Source organism: Palaemon carinicauda, chromosome 18 (genome assembly GCF_036898095.1).
Source record: "Palaemon carinicauda isolate YSFRI2023 chromosome 18, ASM3689809v2, whole genome shotgun sequence".
In the NCBI taxonomy this organism is placed as follows: Eukaryota; Metazoa; Arthropoda; class Malacostraca; order Decapoda; family Palaemonidae; genus Palaemon; species Palaemon carinicauda.
The window spans coordinates 31,953,767-31,971,240 of record NC_090742.1 but is presented as its reverse complement, the minus strand read 5'-3'; the positions used below and the strand labels follow the sequence as shown (position 1 = coordinate 31,971,240).

Here is a 17,474-nt window from a genome sequence, read left to right as displayed (position 1 = left end):
AGCCACTGGGTCAGTTCGGACTCGTTGCCGTCATCTGATGACTGCTCACCGCCTAAGAGAGGCAAAGCGGTACCGCCTCAGTCGCTAACCCCGTCTGTTGCCGCACCTGCTCCCGTAGACCCTAAATGGGCTTTGCTGCAAGACATGCAGTCCAAGCTTGCGTCCTTGATGGAGGACTTTAATGCGGAGAAGGTTGCTGCTGAACCTTCTGGCCAACAACCTTCCAAGCGGTCTGTTGTGCGTCCTGTTGACGCTGAGGTTACCTTCTCGCGTCTACCAGTTGAGGTGGTTCCTCCTCCCATGCGACCCAGTGTGGGTTGCCAGCTGCACGTTGACGTTAGGCGACGCACGGAGGTGGTTGTTGACGTTCAGGACGGTCAGCAACCATCAGAGGTGACTTGTTTTGACGCGGTGCGTCAACCTCCGCAACCCGGTATGGTGTTGACTGCACAACCCAGACGGTCTAGACAGTCTCGGGTGGACGCTGTGCGTCCTCGCGCTCCCATGGTTGTTGACAGTTCACAGACTGTGCAGCAGTTCCATGACGTTGCGTCTGGCTCCGTCACGCATGCACCAGTGCGATCGGACTCAGCGAGCCAGACGTTGCCCACTCCGTTGCCGTTTCCTCATCAGTTTTCGGATGAGGAACTATCAGATGAGGACGTTGCTGAACCACAAGACGATCAACCTTCAGAACTGGACGAGCCTAAGGCAACTCAACCATCGTTGGACTTTAGAAAAGTCATGGTTGTATTCAAGGAGTTGTTTCCGGACCACTTTGTTTCTGTGGCTCCTCGTTCTCCTCCGTCAGAGTTTGTATTAGGAGTGCCTGCTACCGCACCTGCCTTTACGAAACTCGTTCTCTCACGCTCATCCAAGAGAGCTTTGCGGCTGTTGGGAGACTGGTTAAAGTCTAAGAAGAGGTTAGGGAAGACAGCATTTGCCTTTCCCCCATCTAAACTCTCTTCTAGATCGAGCGTCTGGTATGCCACGGGAGAAGTTCTCGGCTTGGGAGTTCCTGCCTCTGCCCAGGGCGACTTCTCAAGTCTTGTAGACTCTCCCCGCCGCCTTGCCATGAGACGCTCGAAGGTTTGTTGGTCACCATCGGACCTGGACCACCTTCTTAAAGGGATATTTAGGGCTTTCGAAGTCTTTAACTTTTTAGACTGGTGCTTAGGAGCCCTGAGCAGGAAAATCTCTTCGGTAGATAAGGATATTTCCTTGCTCATTATGTCCTGCATGGACAAGGCCGTCCGTGATGGGTCCAATGAGCTAGCTGCCTCATTCACGTCCGGAGTCCTGAAGAAGCGAGAGTCTCTCTGTTCTTTCCTGTCTGCTGGAGTTACGCCATGCCAGAGATCTGAACTTCTCTTTGCTCCCCTTTCCAAGTGCCTGTTTCCTGAAGTCTTGGTAAAGGAAATTGCCGCATCGTTAGTTCAGAAGGACACCCATGATCTAGTTGCGTCCTCGGCTCGCAAAGCTCCCCCTTTGCCTACATTCTCTGCTAGACCGAGGATAGACACTCCAGCGTCTCGCTTTATCCCGCCCTTTCGTGGCAGAGCCTCCAGCAGAGGAGGTGCTCGTGCCGAAGGGAAACGAGGGAAGAGGAAAGGACCCAAGTCCTCCAAGGGCAGAGTCTGACTGCCCGCAACTTCAGACAGCAGTGGGAGCCAGACTCAAGAACTTCTGGCAAGCCTGGGAGAAGAGAGGTGCAGATCAACAATCTGTGAAGTTACTCAGAGAGGGGTACAAAATCCCTTTTGTACGCAAACCCCCTCCAGCGACGTCCCCCATCGATCTCTCTCCCAGGTACAGAGAGGAAGAAAAGAGACAAGCCCTGAAACTGGAAGTGTCTCTTTTGCTAGAGAAGGGAGCGGTGGTCAAAGTCTCTGACCTTCGATCACCGGGATTTTACAACCGTCTCTTCCTAGTTGCAAAGAAGACAGGAGGTTGGAGACCGGTGCTAGACGTCAGTGCTCTGAATGTCTTTGTCACAAAGACGAAGTTCTCCATGGAGACCACAAAGTCAGTCTTAGCAGCGGTCAGGAAGGAAGACTGGATGGTCTCGCTAGACCTAAGCGACGCCTACTTCCATATCCCCATTCACTCAGACTCCCAACCTTTACTGAGATTCGTCTTCGAAGATGTGGTTTACCAGTTTCGGGCCCTGTGCTTTGGCCTAAGCACAGCTCCTCTCGTGTTTACGAGGCTGATGAGGAATGTAGCCAAATTCCTCCACTTATCGGACATCCGAGCCTCCCTTTATTTGGACGACTGGCTTCTCAGAGCCTCTTCCAGTCGTCGCTGTCTGAAGGATCTAAAGTGGACTCTAGATCTGACCAAGGAATTGGGACTCCTAGTCAATTTGGAAAAGTCGCAGCTGGTCCCATCCCAAACTATTCTGTATTTAGGGATGGAGATTCACAGTCTAGCTTTTCGGGCTTTTCCGTCGGCCCCCAGAATAGATCAAGCCCTGCTATCCATCCAGAAGATGCTGAAGAAGGAACGCTGCTCAGTCAGGCTGTGGATGAGTCTGGTAGGGACTCTGTCATCCCTGGAACAATTTGTATCACTAGGAAGACTGCACCTCCGTCCTCTTCAATACCATCTGGCTTTTCACTGGAAAAAGGACAAGACGCTAGAGGCGGTCTCGATCCCGATTTCCGGAAAGATAAAGTCTTGTCTGACTTGGTGGAAGGACAATATCAACCTAAGAGAGGGTCTTCCCCTGGCTGTTCAGACTCCCAACCACGTTCTCTTCTCGGACGCATCGGACTTGGGCTGGGGCGCGACACTGGACGGTCGGGAATGCTCAGGCCTGTGGAACTCGAGTCAAAGGAGCATGCATATCAACTGCAAGGAGCTGTTGGCAGTTCATCTGGCCTTGAAAAGCTTCGAGTTTCTCCTTCGAGGCAAAGTGGTGGAAGTAAACTCGGACAACACCACGGCCTTGGCGTACATCTCCAAACAAGGAGGTACCCACTCACTGACGTTGTACGAGATCGCAAGGGACCTGCTCATCTGGTCAAAAGGTCAAGACATCTCCCTAGTAACGAGGTTCATCCAAGGCGACTTGAACGTCATAGCAGATTGTCTCAGTCGGAAAGGGCAAGTAATTCCAACCGAATGGACCCTCCACAAGGATGTGTGCAAGAGACTTTGGGCCACTCGGGGTCAACCAACCATAGATCTCTTTGCAACCTCGCTGACCAAGAGGCTTCCAATCTATTGCTCCCCAGTCCCGGACCCAGCAACAATACATATAGATGCCTTCCTCCTAGATTGGTCACATCTGGATCTCTACGCATTCCCACCGTTCAAGATTGTCAACAAGGTACTGCAGAAGTTCGCCTCTCACGAAGGGACAAGGTTGACGTTAGTTGCTCCCCTCTGGCCCGCGAGAGAATGGTTCACCGAGGTACTTCGATGGTTAGTAGACGTTCCCAGAAGTCTTCCTCTAAGGGTAGACCTTCTACGTCAGCCACACGTAAAGAAGGTACACCAAAGCCTCCACGCTCTTCGTCTGACTGCCTTCAGACTATCGAAAGACTCTCGAGAGCTAGAGGCTTTTCGAAGGAGGCAGCCAGTGCGATTGCTAGAGCAAGGAGAGCGTCTACCATTAGAGTCTACCAATCGAAGTGGGAAGTCTTCCGAGACTGGTGCAAGTCAGTTTCTGTATCCTCGACCAGTACCTCTGTAGCTCAAATAGCTGATTTTCTCTTATACCTGAGAAAAGGACAATCCCTTTCAGCTCCCACTATCAAGGGCTACAGAAGCATGTTGGCATCGGTCTTCCGGCATAGAGGCTTAGATCTTTCCAACAATAAAGATCTACAAGACCTCCTTAAGTCTTTTGAGACCACCAAGGAGCGTCGTTTGGCTACCCCTGGATGGAATTTAGACGTGGTACTAAGATTCCTCATGTCAGACAGGTTTGAGCCGTTACAATCAGCCTCCCTGAAAGATCTCACTCTTAAGACACTTTTCCTGGTATGCTTAGCCTCGGCTAAAAGAGTCAGTGAGATTCATGCCTTCAGCAAGAACATTGGATTTTTGTCGGAAAAAGCTACTTGTTCGCTGCAACTTGGTTTTCTAGCCAAAAATGAGCTGCCTTCTCGGCCTTGGCCTAAATCTTTCGATATTCCCAGCTTATCGGAGATCGTAGGCAATGAACTAGAAAGAGTCTTATGTCCTGTTAGAGCTCTTAAGTTCTATTTAAAGCGTACTAAACCTTTACGAGGCCAATCTGAAGCTTTATGGTGTTCAATTAAGAAACCATCCTTGCCTATGTCAAAGAATGCTTTGTCATACTTTATCAGATTGTTAATACGAGAAGCTCATTCACATCTGAGTGAGGAAGACCGAGCTTTGCTTAAAGTGAAGACGCACGAAGTTAGAGCTGTAGCAACTTCCGTGGCCTTTAAGCAAAATAGATCTCTGCAAAGTATAATGGACACAACCTATTGGAGAAGCAAGTCAGTGTTCGCGTCATTTTACTTGAAAGATGTCCAGTCTCTTTACGAGAACTGCTACACACTGGGACCATTCGTAGCAGCGAGTGCAGTAGTGGGTGAGGGCTCAACCACTACAATTCCCTAATTCCATATCCTTTTAATCTGTCTCTTGAAATGTTTTTAATGTTGTTTTTATGGGTTGTCCGGAAGGCTAAGAAGCCTTTCGCATCCTGGTTGATTTGGCGGGTGGTCAAAGTCATTTCTTGAGAGCGCCCAGATTAGGGGTTTGATGAGGTCCTGTTGTATGGGTTGCAGCCCTTGATACTTCAGCTCCTAAGGGTCTGTCAGCATCCTAAGAGGATCGCGAGGCTCCGTAAGGAAGACGTACTTATAAGGCAGAGTAATCGTCTAAGTCGACTTCCTTACCAGGTACCTATTTATTTTGTTTTTGTTATATTGATAACTTCTAAAATGAAATAAAAACTCTTAGCTCATAAGATGTAAACATATTTAACTGGTCTCTACCCACCACCCTGGGTGTGAATCAGCTATATATATTCACCGGCTAAGTTAAATATTTAAAAATGATATTTTAATTATAAAATAAATTTTTGAATATACTTACCCGGTGAATATATAAATTAAACGACCCTCCCTTCCTCCCCAATAGAGACGCAGTGGGATGAGAAGAAATTGAGTCTTTGTTTACATTGAGTATGGTATCTGGCCGACAGTTGGCGCTGATGGGCACACCCGCAACCTGTATAGCGATCGCTGGCGAGTTTTTTACAGTTTTTTGTCTGTCGAGCAACAGAGTTGCAGCTATATATATTCACCGGGTAAGTATATTCAAAAATTTATTTTATAATTAAAATATCATTTTCCATAGACACCAGACCTATTTCTTTAACCAACTGTTTATTCTATGAAAGTAAGAAAAATGTACCATGCCAGGCTTGCATGGTACTGCACTATATAAAGTATACGAAAAGGTCCAAATTTGACATTATACTGTAGATTTCAAAACATCAGCTTAACATCATTGTCCCACTTAGAAGACCAAATTTGCAGTGGCTTTGCATGTAAATGGGAAACAACAACTATTTTGATCAATACAGTATTAAAATTGTATTTGATACCAGGTGGAGGTACAGTATTCATTGATACAAAACCTAGTTTAAAAAAGTGGATTTGAGGGAGAAACGTCTTTAATGTAATAATGCCATTATTAGTTTGCATGTGTTGTGACAGAGTCGACGGAATTGTTTGAGGAATTGCTGTCAAACTTACCGATTTTTTTCCGTACAAGTACAAGATATCATAATGAAATTTCAGAAATTAATTGTTTTTGCATGATGTTCAATGCTGTTAGGATTTTTTAAACTACTTTGTTGTCATGAAAGTACTGTAATGTAAGCTTACAAGTTTTAGGTAGTACAATTCATGATTTACTGACCTTTGGCACTTGGTCAGTTTATTTTGACTTACTGGATTTTATATACTGTAATCAAGATTACAAATAATTTCAGTACAGTATATGTTGACTCCCTGAACTATATACACCCAATAATACTGGTACAGTCAGCCCGTGCTTTACTCTAGTTTATACTTCACAGTTTCACTTATATGCAACACAGAGAACCGCAATACCTATTGAATAAAAAATAAAATATTCACGATAAAAAATCTCGCAGCGTAATTTTTTTAAATAGCCTGCACTCCTTTGCAGTGGGCTTGCTTAGCACCACTTCCTCTCTCTCCACCCAGGTCGTCCTAGCTCTCGCTGTACACTGTACTGTATATCTATTTACTGTGGTGAAAAATTACTGCTATATTAGAAATAAACCATGTTTTGATTAAACTGGTGTTTCACTTAACTGTATCCAATATCAATGCATATAATATTCACATTTTAGTTATATATAATGTAAATAAAAACATAGTAAATAATAATCTTTTCCATTGTTTACGTTTATCCTTTCCAAATCAGCTGATCTATCATTTTCTGATTAGGATACTAATTTCAATAGTTTTATTTGAAATACCGGTACTTCTCTCATATTTTATTTATTGTTGAGTTTAATCCCATACACTAGAAGTTTACTGGAGTTTCATTCATGTTACCCATGCTTGATAATTTATAGTTTTTAGCTCTGTGGTACTTGGTTATAAATCTTAGGAAATTATTTATATCGTGTTATAACAAAACTATATTCTCGGTTTTCAGAAGCTTTGTAATGTTGTCTTTTAAATTCAACCTTTGCATTCAATTACGCGATTTGCATATTCATAAGATTCCATTGAATTTCGTTTTTTTTCCTCCAGTTTCGGACATAGCTTTCCCCGATTCCAAAGAAAATATCGGCTATGAATATAGTTTGTTTTATCGCTTTCATTTATAGCTTGTTAGTTTATATTTGGCTGTATATTTTCTTGAGGATCTTTTCTCCATAGTGAATAAGGGTAAAATGTAAAAATGTCAGTCTTATGCTACTTTGTTTATTATCGTACGATGATTGAAATACAAGCAAAAGAACTGATATCTGATTTGGTTGTTCATAACAAAATAACTTTTTTCTTCAGTTGTTATTGTGGCTGTATGCGTTTACGCAATGATTGTAACGTTACTAACGATAATTTTATCATTTTCTTTCAATTTTCTAACCCACTGAAGTAGAAGATGGGATAATTATTATTACTGGGTTACTGTACATGTCGGACAGTATTGCGCAAGAGACGACGCATCAGGAATTGCACCATGCTTCAAGTCGCTGCTTAGAACTTCGTACAAAAAATGGTTTAATCTTAAATTGTATACATTTTGTACAGAACAGTATTACTCTACAGTGTGTTTATTAACTAGGTACTATACTCTACAAGACTGTACAATATATAAATGTTGGTTATATGTTCGTTGAGTTGTCAAAGTAGTCGTCATCTGAACGAAAAAAACGAACACTTATAGTACTGTTAAGCTGTACTGTAGTGACATTACTGTATATATTACATTAATATACACTACAGTATCAGTGACTGTTATAAGTTACAGTATTATTAGATTGGAACAAAAGTGTTTAGTTGTAATTGTATGGTGGCTACTCGGTAAAATTATAGTTTGTCTTCGCAACGACTATGTACTGTATTGTAGCCTTACTATGTCCAGCACATAGTGTACACGTGTGCAAATGTACTACAAGCTTACTGATTTAATTACAAACTATTTATATTGCGATAGAAACCAAGTAAAAACAATATTAGGCATTACTTAGCGTGTTAGTTATCCGAGCGTAGGCAATAGGCAGTGAGTTGTTAGGTTAGGTTAGGAGTTATCCCATCCTAGGGCACCAAGGATACGAAAATTTGTGCTTTTCACATCTGTCTCTCTTACCTAACCCTTGTGAAGAGTGGGGCCTAACTGTACTGTACTTTTAATTTTGATTAATAAGTTTCAAATGAACAAATTAAGGTTCAATGAATGATCAAGGTCGAATTTTAACATTGCTCAAAAGAGATACTGTAGGTGATTTCTCAATAACGAAACAATTTATAGCTTGCTTACTCCAATAGTGTTTGCAGGATTTTATTCCTCTTGAATATGGTCCTACTTAAAGAATTTAGGTGACTAAAAGTACTGTAACTTCAAAATTCTACTGAGAAGGCACCTAAATTTTGAGAACTGGTTTCCCATATGTTACATCATTATTATTCTATATATAAAATTGTATCAAGTTTTTCTTAAAATAATGTATTTTAGTTTGGTAATTTTTATTATTTTTTTATTACTTTACTTTTACTTTCTCACACAGGAGGGTATGTTGTGCATCTTGTAGATGTTTTTGCAAAGGTTGTGAATTGCAATCTTTTGTTTCAAAAGTATAATAAATTTTGGATACTTTACACATTTTTTCTTTTCAGATTGTGGGTTTGAAATTCCTAACAAGTTTGTTGTTGGATATGCTTTGGACTACAATGAATACTTTAGAGACCTAAATGTGAGTATTTTGCAAATATTTATTCATATACTTTTCCTTAGTTAGTTTGAAATTATTCAATTAATAGCTTCGTATGGAGTTTTGGAACAGCAGTACTACCTCCTGCCCCCTGGTAGGGGTCCTCCTGCCCCCTCGCCACCCCCTGGTGGGCTCCTCCTTCCCCCTCTGCCCCCCTTGGTGGGACTCCCCTTTTCTCCTTGTATTGGGGCTCCTGCCCCCTTTGATGGGGGCGCCCTGGTGGGCTTCCCATGGCCTCCCTGTCGGGCTCCCTGGGGAGGCTCCTCCTGTCTCCTCTGGTGGGGATCCTTCAACCCCCTCTCGTGGGGATCTTTCAACCCCCTCTGGTGGGGCTCCTCCGTCCCTCTATGGTGGGGCTCTAATAGCCCCTCCAATTATGACCGGATCGATTAAAAATCTTGAAGAATTCTTACTGCCAGATAGTGAGAATTCTCCATACCAAATTGTAACATTGCCTGTCATAATAATTCACAGATCCAATGACGGTTAGGAAATAGAGGCCAATTCTGTTAGGCAAAAGAGGCTCCTTCCTCCCTCTTCACCTCCACATTCTCAGAGTCATAATAGAATTACTAAAAATAAAACTGAAAGGGCAACTAAAAGCCCAGCACCTAAAAAATCTTCTGTCGCTAGCAAAATCTCTCTACAGGTCTCAGATTCCAAAATCATCAGATAATAAAGACCTTAAAAAAGTCCAAATAATGACTTATGCAATGGAATAAGTTTGGGTCTGTTTAAAGAACATAATATATCTGCAATGTGTATACAGGAGACTAAATTTGTAGATCATACTCCCAATTTAAGTGTAATTTCTCTTTTTTATAGGTCTCCACACCTGATAGGCACTCGTGCTCAGGAAGGCACAGACATAATAATCCGCAAGTCTGTTAATCATAAAGTTGTCCACCTGAATTCTGCAATCCAAATTTTTACTGACAAATGGATTACAATTTGTTCATTTTATCTTGATCCAACATTAGAAAATAGACTTCAGGATACACATGGTACTCCTCGTCAGCTAAAACTTAATACTTTACAATCCTTAATAAACCAGCTTTCTCAACCCTTTATATTGATTGGAGATTTTAATGCCTCACTATTTGTTCTTCATATTTTAGGTTAAATTATCAATGGGCAATAGACCAGAATGATCACAGCTGTGATCATTGGCCCATTCACCGGAAGTATGTAAAAAATATACCATCTCCATGTTTACCCAAATGGGAGGTGGGGGAAGATGACTGAGGATTATTTAATAAATGCACTAAAATTTATCGCAAGATAAATGAATTCCATAGTTCAATATGTGGGCACAAATATTTAGTGAGCATATTGTTATGTGGTGCCATGCTCTCCATACCCCGAACATCAGGTAAACCTTGACGTCCTGTAGTTCCCTTGTGGAATGATGCCTATGCTTTTTGACGTGGAAGATAGCAAGAACTTGCTACAAGAGATATCATAGATTTCCTTGCTTAGTCAGTAAAATAACATACAGAAGAGCACTTGCTAATCAAAAGAAAACTTTTAAGCTGGCAAGGATAGAATCATTTATTAAATACATAAGTGAATTAAAATATAATTCCCCTACCTTAGTAGTCTGTAATAGAATCGGAAAGTTGCAAGGGAAATTCTGTTCATCTCCCTTGCCTATATTAAGAATTGATGGCCTCTTCATATCTGATGGTGGAGAAGTAGCTGAAGCCTTTGGGAGGTAATTTTCTAATATACAGTATATAGTCCCCTATATTACCCTCCTGCATTCAGGGATATTAGGAACAGTTCCACGGTTGTTCCTCCTGTTAGTACAAATTCAGTCTTATAATCTTCTTTCACCATAAAAGAATTGGGTAATGTAATTTCATTGTCTTCCCAACATCTCCTGGGGAAGGTGATTTGTTCCAACACAAATACTTACCTCGAACTACTTTCTTAGGAGTTACCTGTAATCTCCTCTCTACTGACCAGAGTTTTGCGTAGTATACCCTACACCCGTTTTCTATGGAGGGCTAACCCGGGAGTGAGAGAACGTGCCCCGAGGGTAGCCTTGAGCTAGGTCGGCGTCAGCTTGGGTCCCGTTAGCCAGTAAGTTCTCTGGTCGCGTCGTGATACCATCACGCCGCTCTCGTCTCTTTCGACCCTTTGTGTCCGACTCGTGTGTCCCGCGTGGTATCTCTGTGCTTATCCCTTGTGTTCTTGCGTGTTCACTGCCCTTCCTTGTGCTTTCCAAGTGTATTCCTTGTTGATTCCCTTCGTTCCTGTGCCTTGTGGTTGTGTGCGATGGAGCAGATCCGCCGTTGTCCTGGGCCTAGAGCCGGAAAGGCGTGTGGAGCGTTCCTTTCCAAGCCCGAAGTAGACCCTCACTCCCTTTGCTGTTCCTGTAGGGGCAGGATGTGCTCGCCTTCGGATACGTGCATTGAGTGTGTGAGTTGGAGTGAGATTCAGTGGATGCGTTACGGCGCTAAGAAGAAGAAGTCGTCGAAACGTTCGCCCAGGAAATCTAGCATCTCTTCGCCGTTACTGTCACCCAGTGGACGGTCCGACGGGGCTTCTGTCTCGACTTCCCCTACCCAGAGTAGGGGACGAGGTAAGTCCGTTGCGGGGAAAGAGCCGAGGGCCCTTCCCCAGGAGTCTAATGTGTGTGAAGTGGGGGTTGCTGGGTCTTCTCAGGCTAGTGGGGGGCCTGGTAGTGCTGTGTCTGTAGGTTCTGGAGACTCTGCCCTTGTGCTTGGGGGGCACGTTTCCTCCGACGACCCCTTGTGGTGTAGTAATGTTGTGCCTGTTTCTTCGCCCGCTTCGTGGGCCTGTGTTTCAGGTTCTTCAGCGGCTGGTGACGCCCAGGGTAAGTTGGACTCCACGGTAAGTGAGCCCTTCGGGTGGAGGCTCCCTAAAACGCCAGGTAGGTCCCCAATGCGGATGGAAGAGGGGCTGGATACCTGGTTCCCTAGTGTAGTGCGCCAAACCTCTTTTCCAGCTCCTCTGACGGCGGTTCCAGAGACCTTCCTACAACCCTCGACCTCTGGTACGCAGCAGGTCGCGAAGCCCTTCGTCGTTCGGGTGGTACAGTTTCGTCGGACTCTTCAGATGGTGGGGATTCGTTCTCTTCAGAAGAGGAAACGAGGAGGAGACATCGGCGACGGAGGGAGCGGTCCAGGAGCAGGCGTTCCCGCTCAAGATCCCGTTCGAGGTTCAGTAGAAAACGGTCCCGCTCTCCACGGAGGAAGTACAGGAGGAGTAGGTCCCCCGATGGTGATTGGGTCTTCGTTCCCCGTAAGTCTGAGTTGCAGCGTTCCCCGGACCGGCAGTACAGGGATTTCTCGCCACGAAGGCCATCCTCCAGACGCAGATATGACCCTCGCAGGGAGAAATGCGAGAAGGCCGCTTCAGGCAGGCGTAAGGCCGCGAAGCTTCCGGTTCACCCCGCCCAGCGGGGGGAACCGTGCTTCCGTACGGGCAGCCTGGCCGAATCAGCACAGCTGGTTCGGCCCTCGGACTTAAAGGAACAGTTCCCTCCGTCGGGTCAGCCCACGGGATCCGCGTCCTCGTCCCCCAGAGAGAATACATGAACGGTAGTCCTCGCCGGCACGGCGATGCCAGTTCTGACCCCCGAACCTGGTGCGGAGGTTCCCGCCGGGGAAGACCGGTACCACCGCAGGGGAGTGCCTGGTGTTTCAGAACCGAAGCGCCTGGTGGGAGTGCCCGGTGACCCGGCTCCTCGGGATCAGGCGGAAGGTACTGCTGACGGTAGAGAAGGTTCCCCGACCGAGGACTCGGCCTATCGGAAGGTTATAGGCCTAATTCGAAGGCATCATCGGATTGAGGAACCGGTCCCAACCGATGAAGACTACAGGAGGTCCAGCCTGACCCGCTTGATGCAGGCACCCGTCCAACAGAAAACCTCCCTGGCCCTGCCTGTGGCCCGAGATCTCGTCTTGGGACGGGCTCATGTTGATAGAGTTGTGGCAGGCAATGCCGAAGCTCCCAAAACGCAGAGCTCCTCGAAGTTGCTCCAAGGGCTCAAGACACAGAGTAGGTTCTATGTGCCAGAGGGACAACGACCGGGAGCCTGCAAGGTGGAGCCTGCCCTCGACGTTCTGGGACAGGGTGCCCCGGAGGACAGAGCCTCTTCAGCCCCGATTTGCTTTTCGCAGTCGGAGGCAGCGATGATGGAGAAGTCGAAAGACTTGGTGCACGTCTCCTCTTGGTTGGACTGGTGGGCTTCCACACTGGTAGGTGTTCAAGCCACATATGACTTAACGAACCCGGAGCAGCAAAACCTCCTGAGGGAACTTATCATCTCCGGGGGTAAGACCCTGAAGTTCCTTACGTATCAGTCCCTTGCCCTTTCAGCGAATTGGGTTCTTCGCAAAAGGGACACTATTCTGGCGAAGCTTTCCCGGAAGGTCCCAGACAGGGAGGCGAGGGCCATAAGGAGCCTTCCTGTGTGGGGTGACTCCTTGTTCCCCTTGAAAGAGCTAGAAGAGATTATGGAGAAGGTGGCTAAACGAAAGGAAGTGAACGCTCCCAGGCCTCAACCGGTAAGGAGGCCCTCCTACAAGAGATCAGCATCAGACGGGCCCTCTACTTCTCAGGCCCCGCCTAACCTGACGAGGAGAGAAGCCCCTTCTTCCTCGTGGGCTTCAGCGCCACAGCCCCCCCGTAGAGGAGCTCCAGCAGCGTCTGCCTCGTTTAGAACAGGGTATTCTGCCTCCAGGAGAGGCCGTTCAGGCCGCTCCTCCAGGAGGAGGTAGAGTGGGAGGCCCCCTACTCCTGCCCAAGCCTCAGGTTGGGGGATGCCTCAGACTATATTGGCAAGCATGGAAGGCTCACGGAGCAGAGCCCTGGACAGTATCCGTACTGAAGGAGGGGTACAGGCTACCGTTCTTAACGGAACCCCCTCCTTTAATTCCGGCCAGCCTGTCGGAGTGGCTGGCACCCAAGGACCCGTTGAAGAGGGCGGCCCTTCAAGAAGAGGTGTCCACGATGTTGGAGAAGGGCGCCATGGAGGAGGTTCTGCACCCAGGGCCAGGTTTCTACAGCCGACTGTTCCTGGTAGAAAAGGCGACGAGGGGGTGGAGACCGGTGATAGACCTGTCAGCTCTCAACAAGTTTGTGCGAAAGACAGATTTCAAAATGGACACTCCGAAGTCGGTCTTGCTGTCCTTGAGGGAGAAAGACTACATGATGACCATAGACCTCAAGGACGCATACTTCCAAATCCCGGTCCACCCCTCAAGCCGGAAGTTTCTCCGGGTGAAATAGGGTACCCAGATCCTGCAATTCAAGACCCTCTGCTTCGGGTTGTCGACAGCTCCCCAGGTATTCACGAGTGTCTTCACGACAGTCTCGGTGTGGGCTCACGAGCGAGGCATTCGCCTCATCCGGTACCTGGACGACTGGTTGCTTCTTTCCTCCTCAGAGGACGTTTTGAAGGAGCAGGGTATAAAACTTCTCCAGTTTTACAAGGGTCTGGGTATCATGATCAACCCAGAAAAATCGAACCTATCTCCCTCCACCAGAATGACCTATTTGGGGATGACACTGGATTCCCTACTAGTGAAAGCTTTTCCGTCAGAGGAGCGGGTAAGCAATCTAATGAAGATCCTTCTCCCTTTTCTGTCAGGGCAACCCAGGAGGGCGAAGGACTGGCAAAGGCTAATAGGTCATCTGGTGTCATTGGAGAAACTGGTTCCCCAGGGGAGACTCAGACTCAGGGCCGTCCAATGGAACCTGAAGAACTTCTGGAACCAACTGGACTCGCCCCAGAAATTAATTCCAGTCCTGCCAAACACAATACCCTCCCTGGAATGGTGGCATTGCCGGTCGAACACGCTCAAGGGGATGCCCTTCGCGACCGAGCCTCCCGAGATGCTCCTATTCACAGACGCCTCCAACCAGGGATGGGGAGCCCATCTCCTCAACGGGACGGCGAGAGGAACCTGGATGGACGGGGAGAAAGGCCTACACATCAATGTCCTAGAGTTGAAGGCAGTCCAGAAAGCTCACCTGCACTTCATCGATCTACTAAGGGGAAACACTGTGGCGTTGATGTGCGACAACGCCACAGTGGTAGCGTACATAAAGAAGCAAGGAGGCCTAAAATCAAGGGAGTTGTGCGATCTCGCCCTAGAGATCCTGGATTGGGCGGAGGCGAACCAGATAGTGTTATTGGCAAGGTTCATCCCCGGGAAAAAGAACGTCCTAGCCGACGGTCTCAGCAGGATGGGTCAGATAGTAGGAACAGAGTGGTCCCTCCTCCCAGAAGTAGCCAGGCTCATCATTCAACGGTGGGGTTCCCCGGTGATGGACCTCTTTGCAACCAAGCTGAACGCACAACTCCCCGTGTATTGTTCTCCTGTCCCAGACCCAAAGGCAGCCTTGGAGGATGCCTTTCAGCACAAGTGGGACAACCTAGACGTGTACGCTTTTCCCCCCTTCACGTTGATCAGGCAAGTGCTCAACAGAGTAAGGGCTGCCCGGAACTTAAGGATGACTTTGGTAGCGCCCTGGTGGCCGGAGAGAGAGTGGTTCGCAGACCTAAAAGACCTGACAAGCCATCCTCCGTGGCCACTCCCCGACAGGCCAGATCTTCTACAACAGCCACACTTTCTCAGGTTCCACGACAACCCACAGTCTCTACGCCTTCACGCCTGGAGACTATCAAGTGCCTCCTGAGGAAGGGAGGATATTCGTCAGGAACGGCTAAGAGGATGTCGCGATACCTGAGAAGGTCGTCGGCAGCGGTCTACCAAGCGAAATGGGCCTCTTTCACGAAGTGGTGCGCTTCGAAGAGCATCAAACCCCTCAAAGCCTCAGTCCCAGATATCGCACTTTCTAGTATATCTCAGAGACGAAATAGGGATGTCAATCCCAGCTATAAAAGGAGTACGAGCAGCCTTGGGTCAAGTCTTCCTTCTGAAGGGCATCGACCTGGGCTCCTCTAGACACATCTCTATGCTTGTCAGGAGTTTTGAACAGTCCTGCTCCCCTCAAACTGTTAGGGGCCTCAGTGGAACTCGGCTAGGGTCCTGAAGATGTTAAGTAGCCCCCCGTTCGAACCAATGAAGGATATTGTAGACAGGGATCTCACTCTCAAGACGGTCTTTTTTGTTGGCCTTGGCCTCTGCGAAAAGGGTAGGTGAGATCCATGGGCTGTCTTATGTCGTCTCTCATTCGAAGGGGTGGAGAGAGATCTCTTTCAAGTTCGTCCCTTCGTTCGTGGCGAAAACCCAGAACCCAGCAGTCTGGGATCCTAAATTCGAGGGGTTCTCTCTGCCAGCTATTCCTAGGACTGGGAATCCTGAGGATTTGAGGTTATGCCCTGTCCGTGCCATTAGGAAATACCTTGAGAGGACTGCACATCTCCGGCCAGGCATCAAGAGCCTTTTCGTCTCCACAGGTGTTACAAAGAAGCAGGTATCGAAGAATACCATATCCTTTTGGTTGAGACAAGTTATTGCCAGGGCCTACAAGGAGGACTAGCCTTGCCAGGTACTCCCAAGCCCCATGATATCAGAGGTCTGAGCACTTCCTTAGCCTTTGAGAAGAACATGGCAGTGGGCCAGATCCTTCGGGCGGGCACCTGGTCGAACCAGTCGACCTTTACTGCCCATTACCTCAAGGATTACTCAAGAAGGTCCTTAGACTGGTTCTCCATTGGGACAGTCATCTCCGCGCTCCAAGTGATTCAACGGTGAAGCCCCAGCCACAATCGTGGATAGCAAAACCAGGAGACACAGGTTCATTCCTTTTCACCCTAATCCCCGTTTCCTATCCCTATCGGAGATAACCACACTTATGTAACCAATGAAGAACATGTCTCTGCAACTTTGTTACTGGACTCAACATCAAAAGATTTTTCAAAGGGTGAGTACCTAGACACTAACGTGAGCTCTTTGTGTAGTTTACCCTACCGTTCGTTTCCCAGTTTTTAAGAACCTAGTTCATATCTAGGGTTCTTCGCGGCCGCTTTGCTGGGTCTGAAGGTCAGGAAGCCACTCCCACCTCCTAAAGTGTAAGTCTCCTAAGAAAGTAGTTAGAGGTAAATATTTGTGTTGGAACAAATCAAAAATTTTAAGTAATTTTTATTTTACCTAACATACTTACGGAGAACTACTTTCGGGTAATGGCCCTCCCTACCTTCCCCGAGTGCCTTTCTGCCCTTGCAGGGACTTTTTGCAACATCCGAGGAACTTACTGGCTAACGGGACCCAAGCTGACGCCGACCTAGCTCAAGGCTACCCTCGGGGCACGTTCTCTCACTCCCGGGTTAGCCCTCCATAGAAAACGGGTGTAGGGTATACTACACAAAACTCTAGTCGGTAGAGAGGAGATTACAGGTAACTCCTAAGAAAGTAGTTCTCGGTAAGTATGTTAGGAAAAATAAAAATTACTTAAAATTTTTGATATTTTATATTTCATGAATTTTAATCTAACGAAAAATACAAAACATGTCATAAAATCCAAACTGCTATTAACCCTTTTACCCCCAATGGACGTACTAGTACGTTTCACAAAACTCACCCCTTTACCCCATGGACGTACTGGTACGTCCTTGCGTAAAACTGCTATTTACATTTTTTTTTGCACATTTTTGATAACTTTATGAGAAACTTCGGCCATCTTCCAAAAGAATGAGACCAATCTGACCTCTCTATGATGAAAATTAAGGCTGTTAGAGCAATTTAAAAAATATATATTGCAAAATGTGCTTGAAAAAAAAAAACCGCCTGGGGGTTAAGGGTTGGAAAGTTCTAAATAGCCTAGGGGTAAAAGGGTTAATGCTTCTACAACTTGGGCCAGTGCTAGAGGGTTTAGATTTTCTCTAAAAAACCAAAGCCATATGTTTTTGTTGGCTAAGAAGAGTGGAAAAGATCCCTAAGTTGTATTTGAATGATTCCCTTTTACCATAAGAAGATAGCATTAAGTACCTGGGTGTTTTGTTTGATAAGAAATTTACTTTTTCTCAGCATATTAATGAAGTGGTATGTAATGTGAAAATTAGACTTAA

At 46.5% G+C, this 17,474-nt stretch overlaps 1 protein-coding gene across 1 annotated transcript in view; it reads left to right on the top strand.

Moving 5' to 3' along the window:
* The window catches only part of LOC137657748 (hypoxanthine-guanine phosphoribosyltransferase-like), a 58,026-nt gene that overhangs the window by 25,324 nt on the left and 15,228 nt on the right, over positions 1 to 17,474 (top strand). The window contains exon 5 of the mRNA XM_068392220.1: positions 8,370 to 8,446. Coding sequence (XP_068248321.1) covers positions 8,370 to 8,446 — 77 coding nt within the window. The remainder of the gene's footprint in view (positions 1 to 8,369; positions 8,447 to 17,474) is intronic.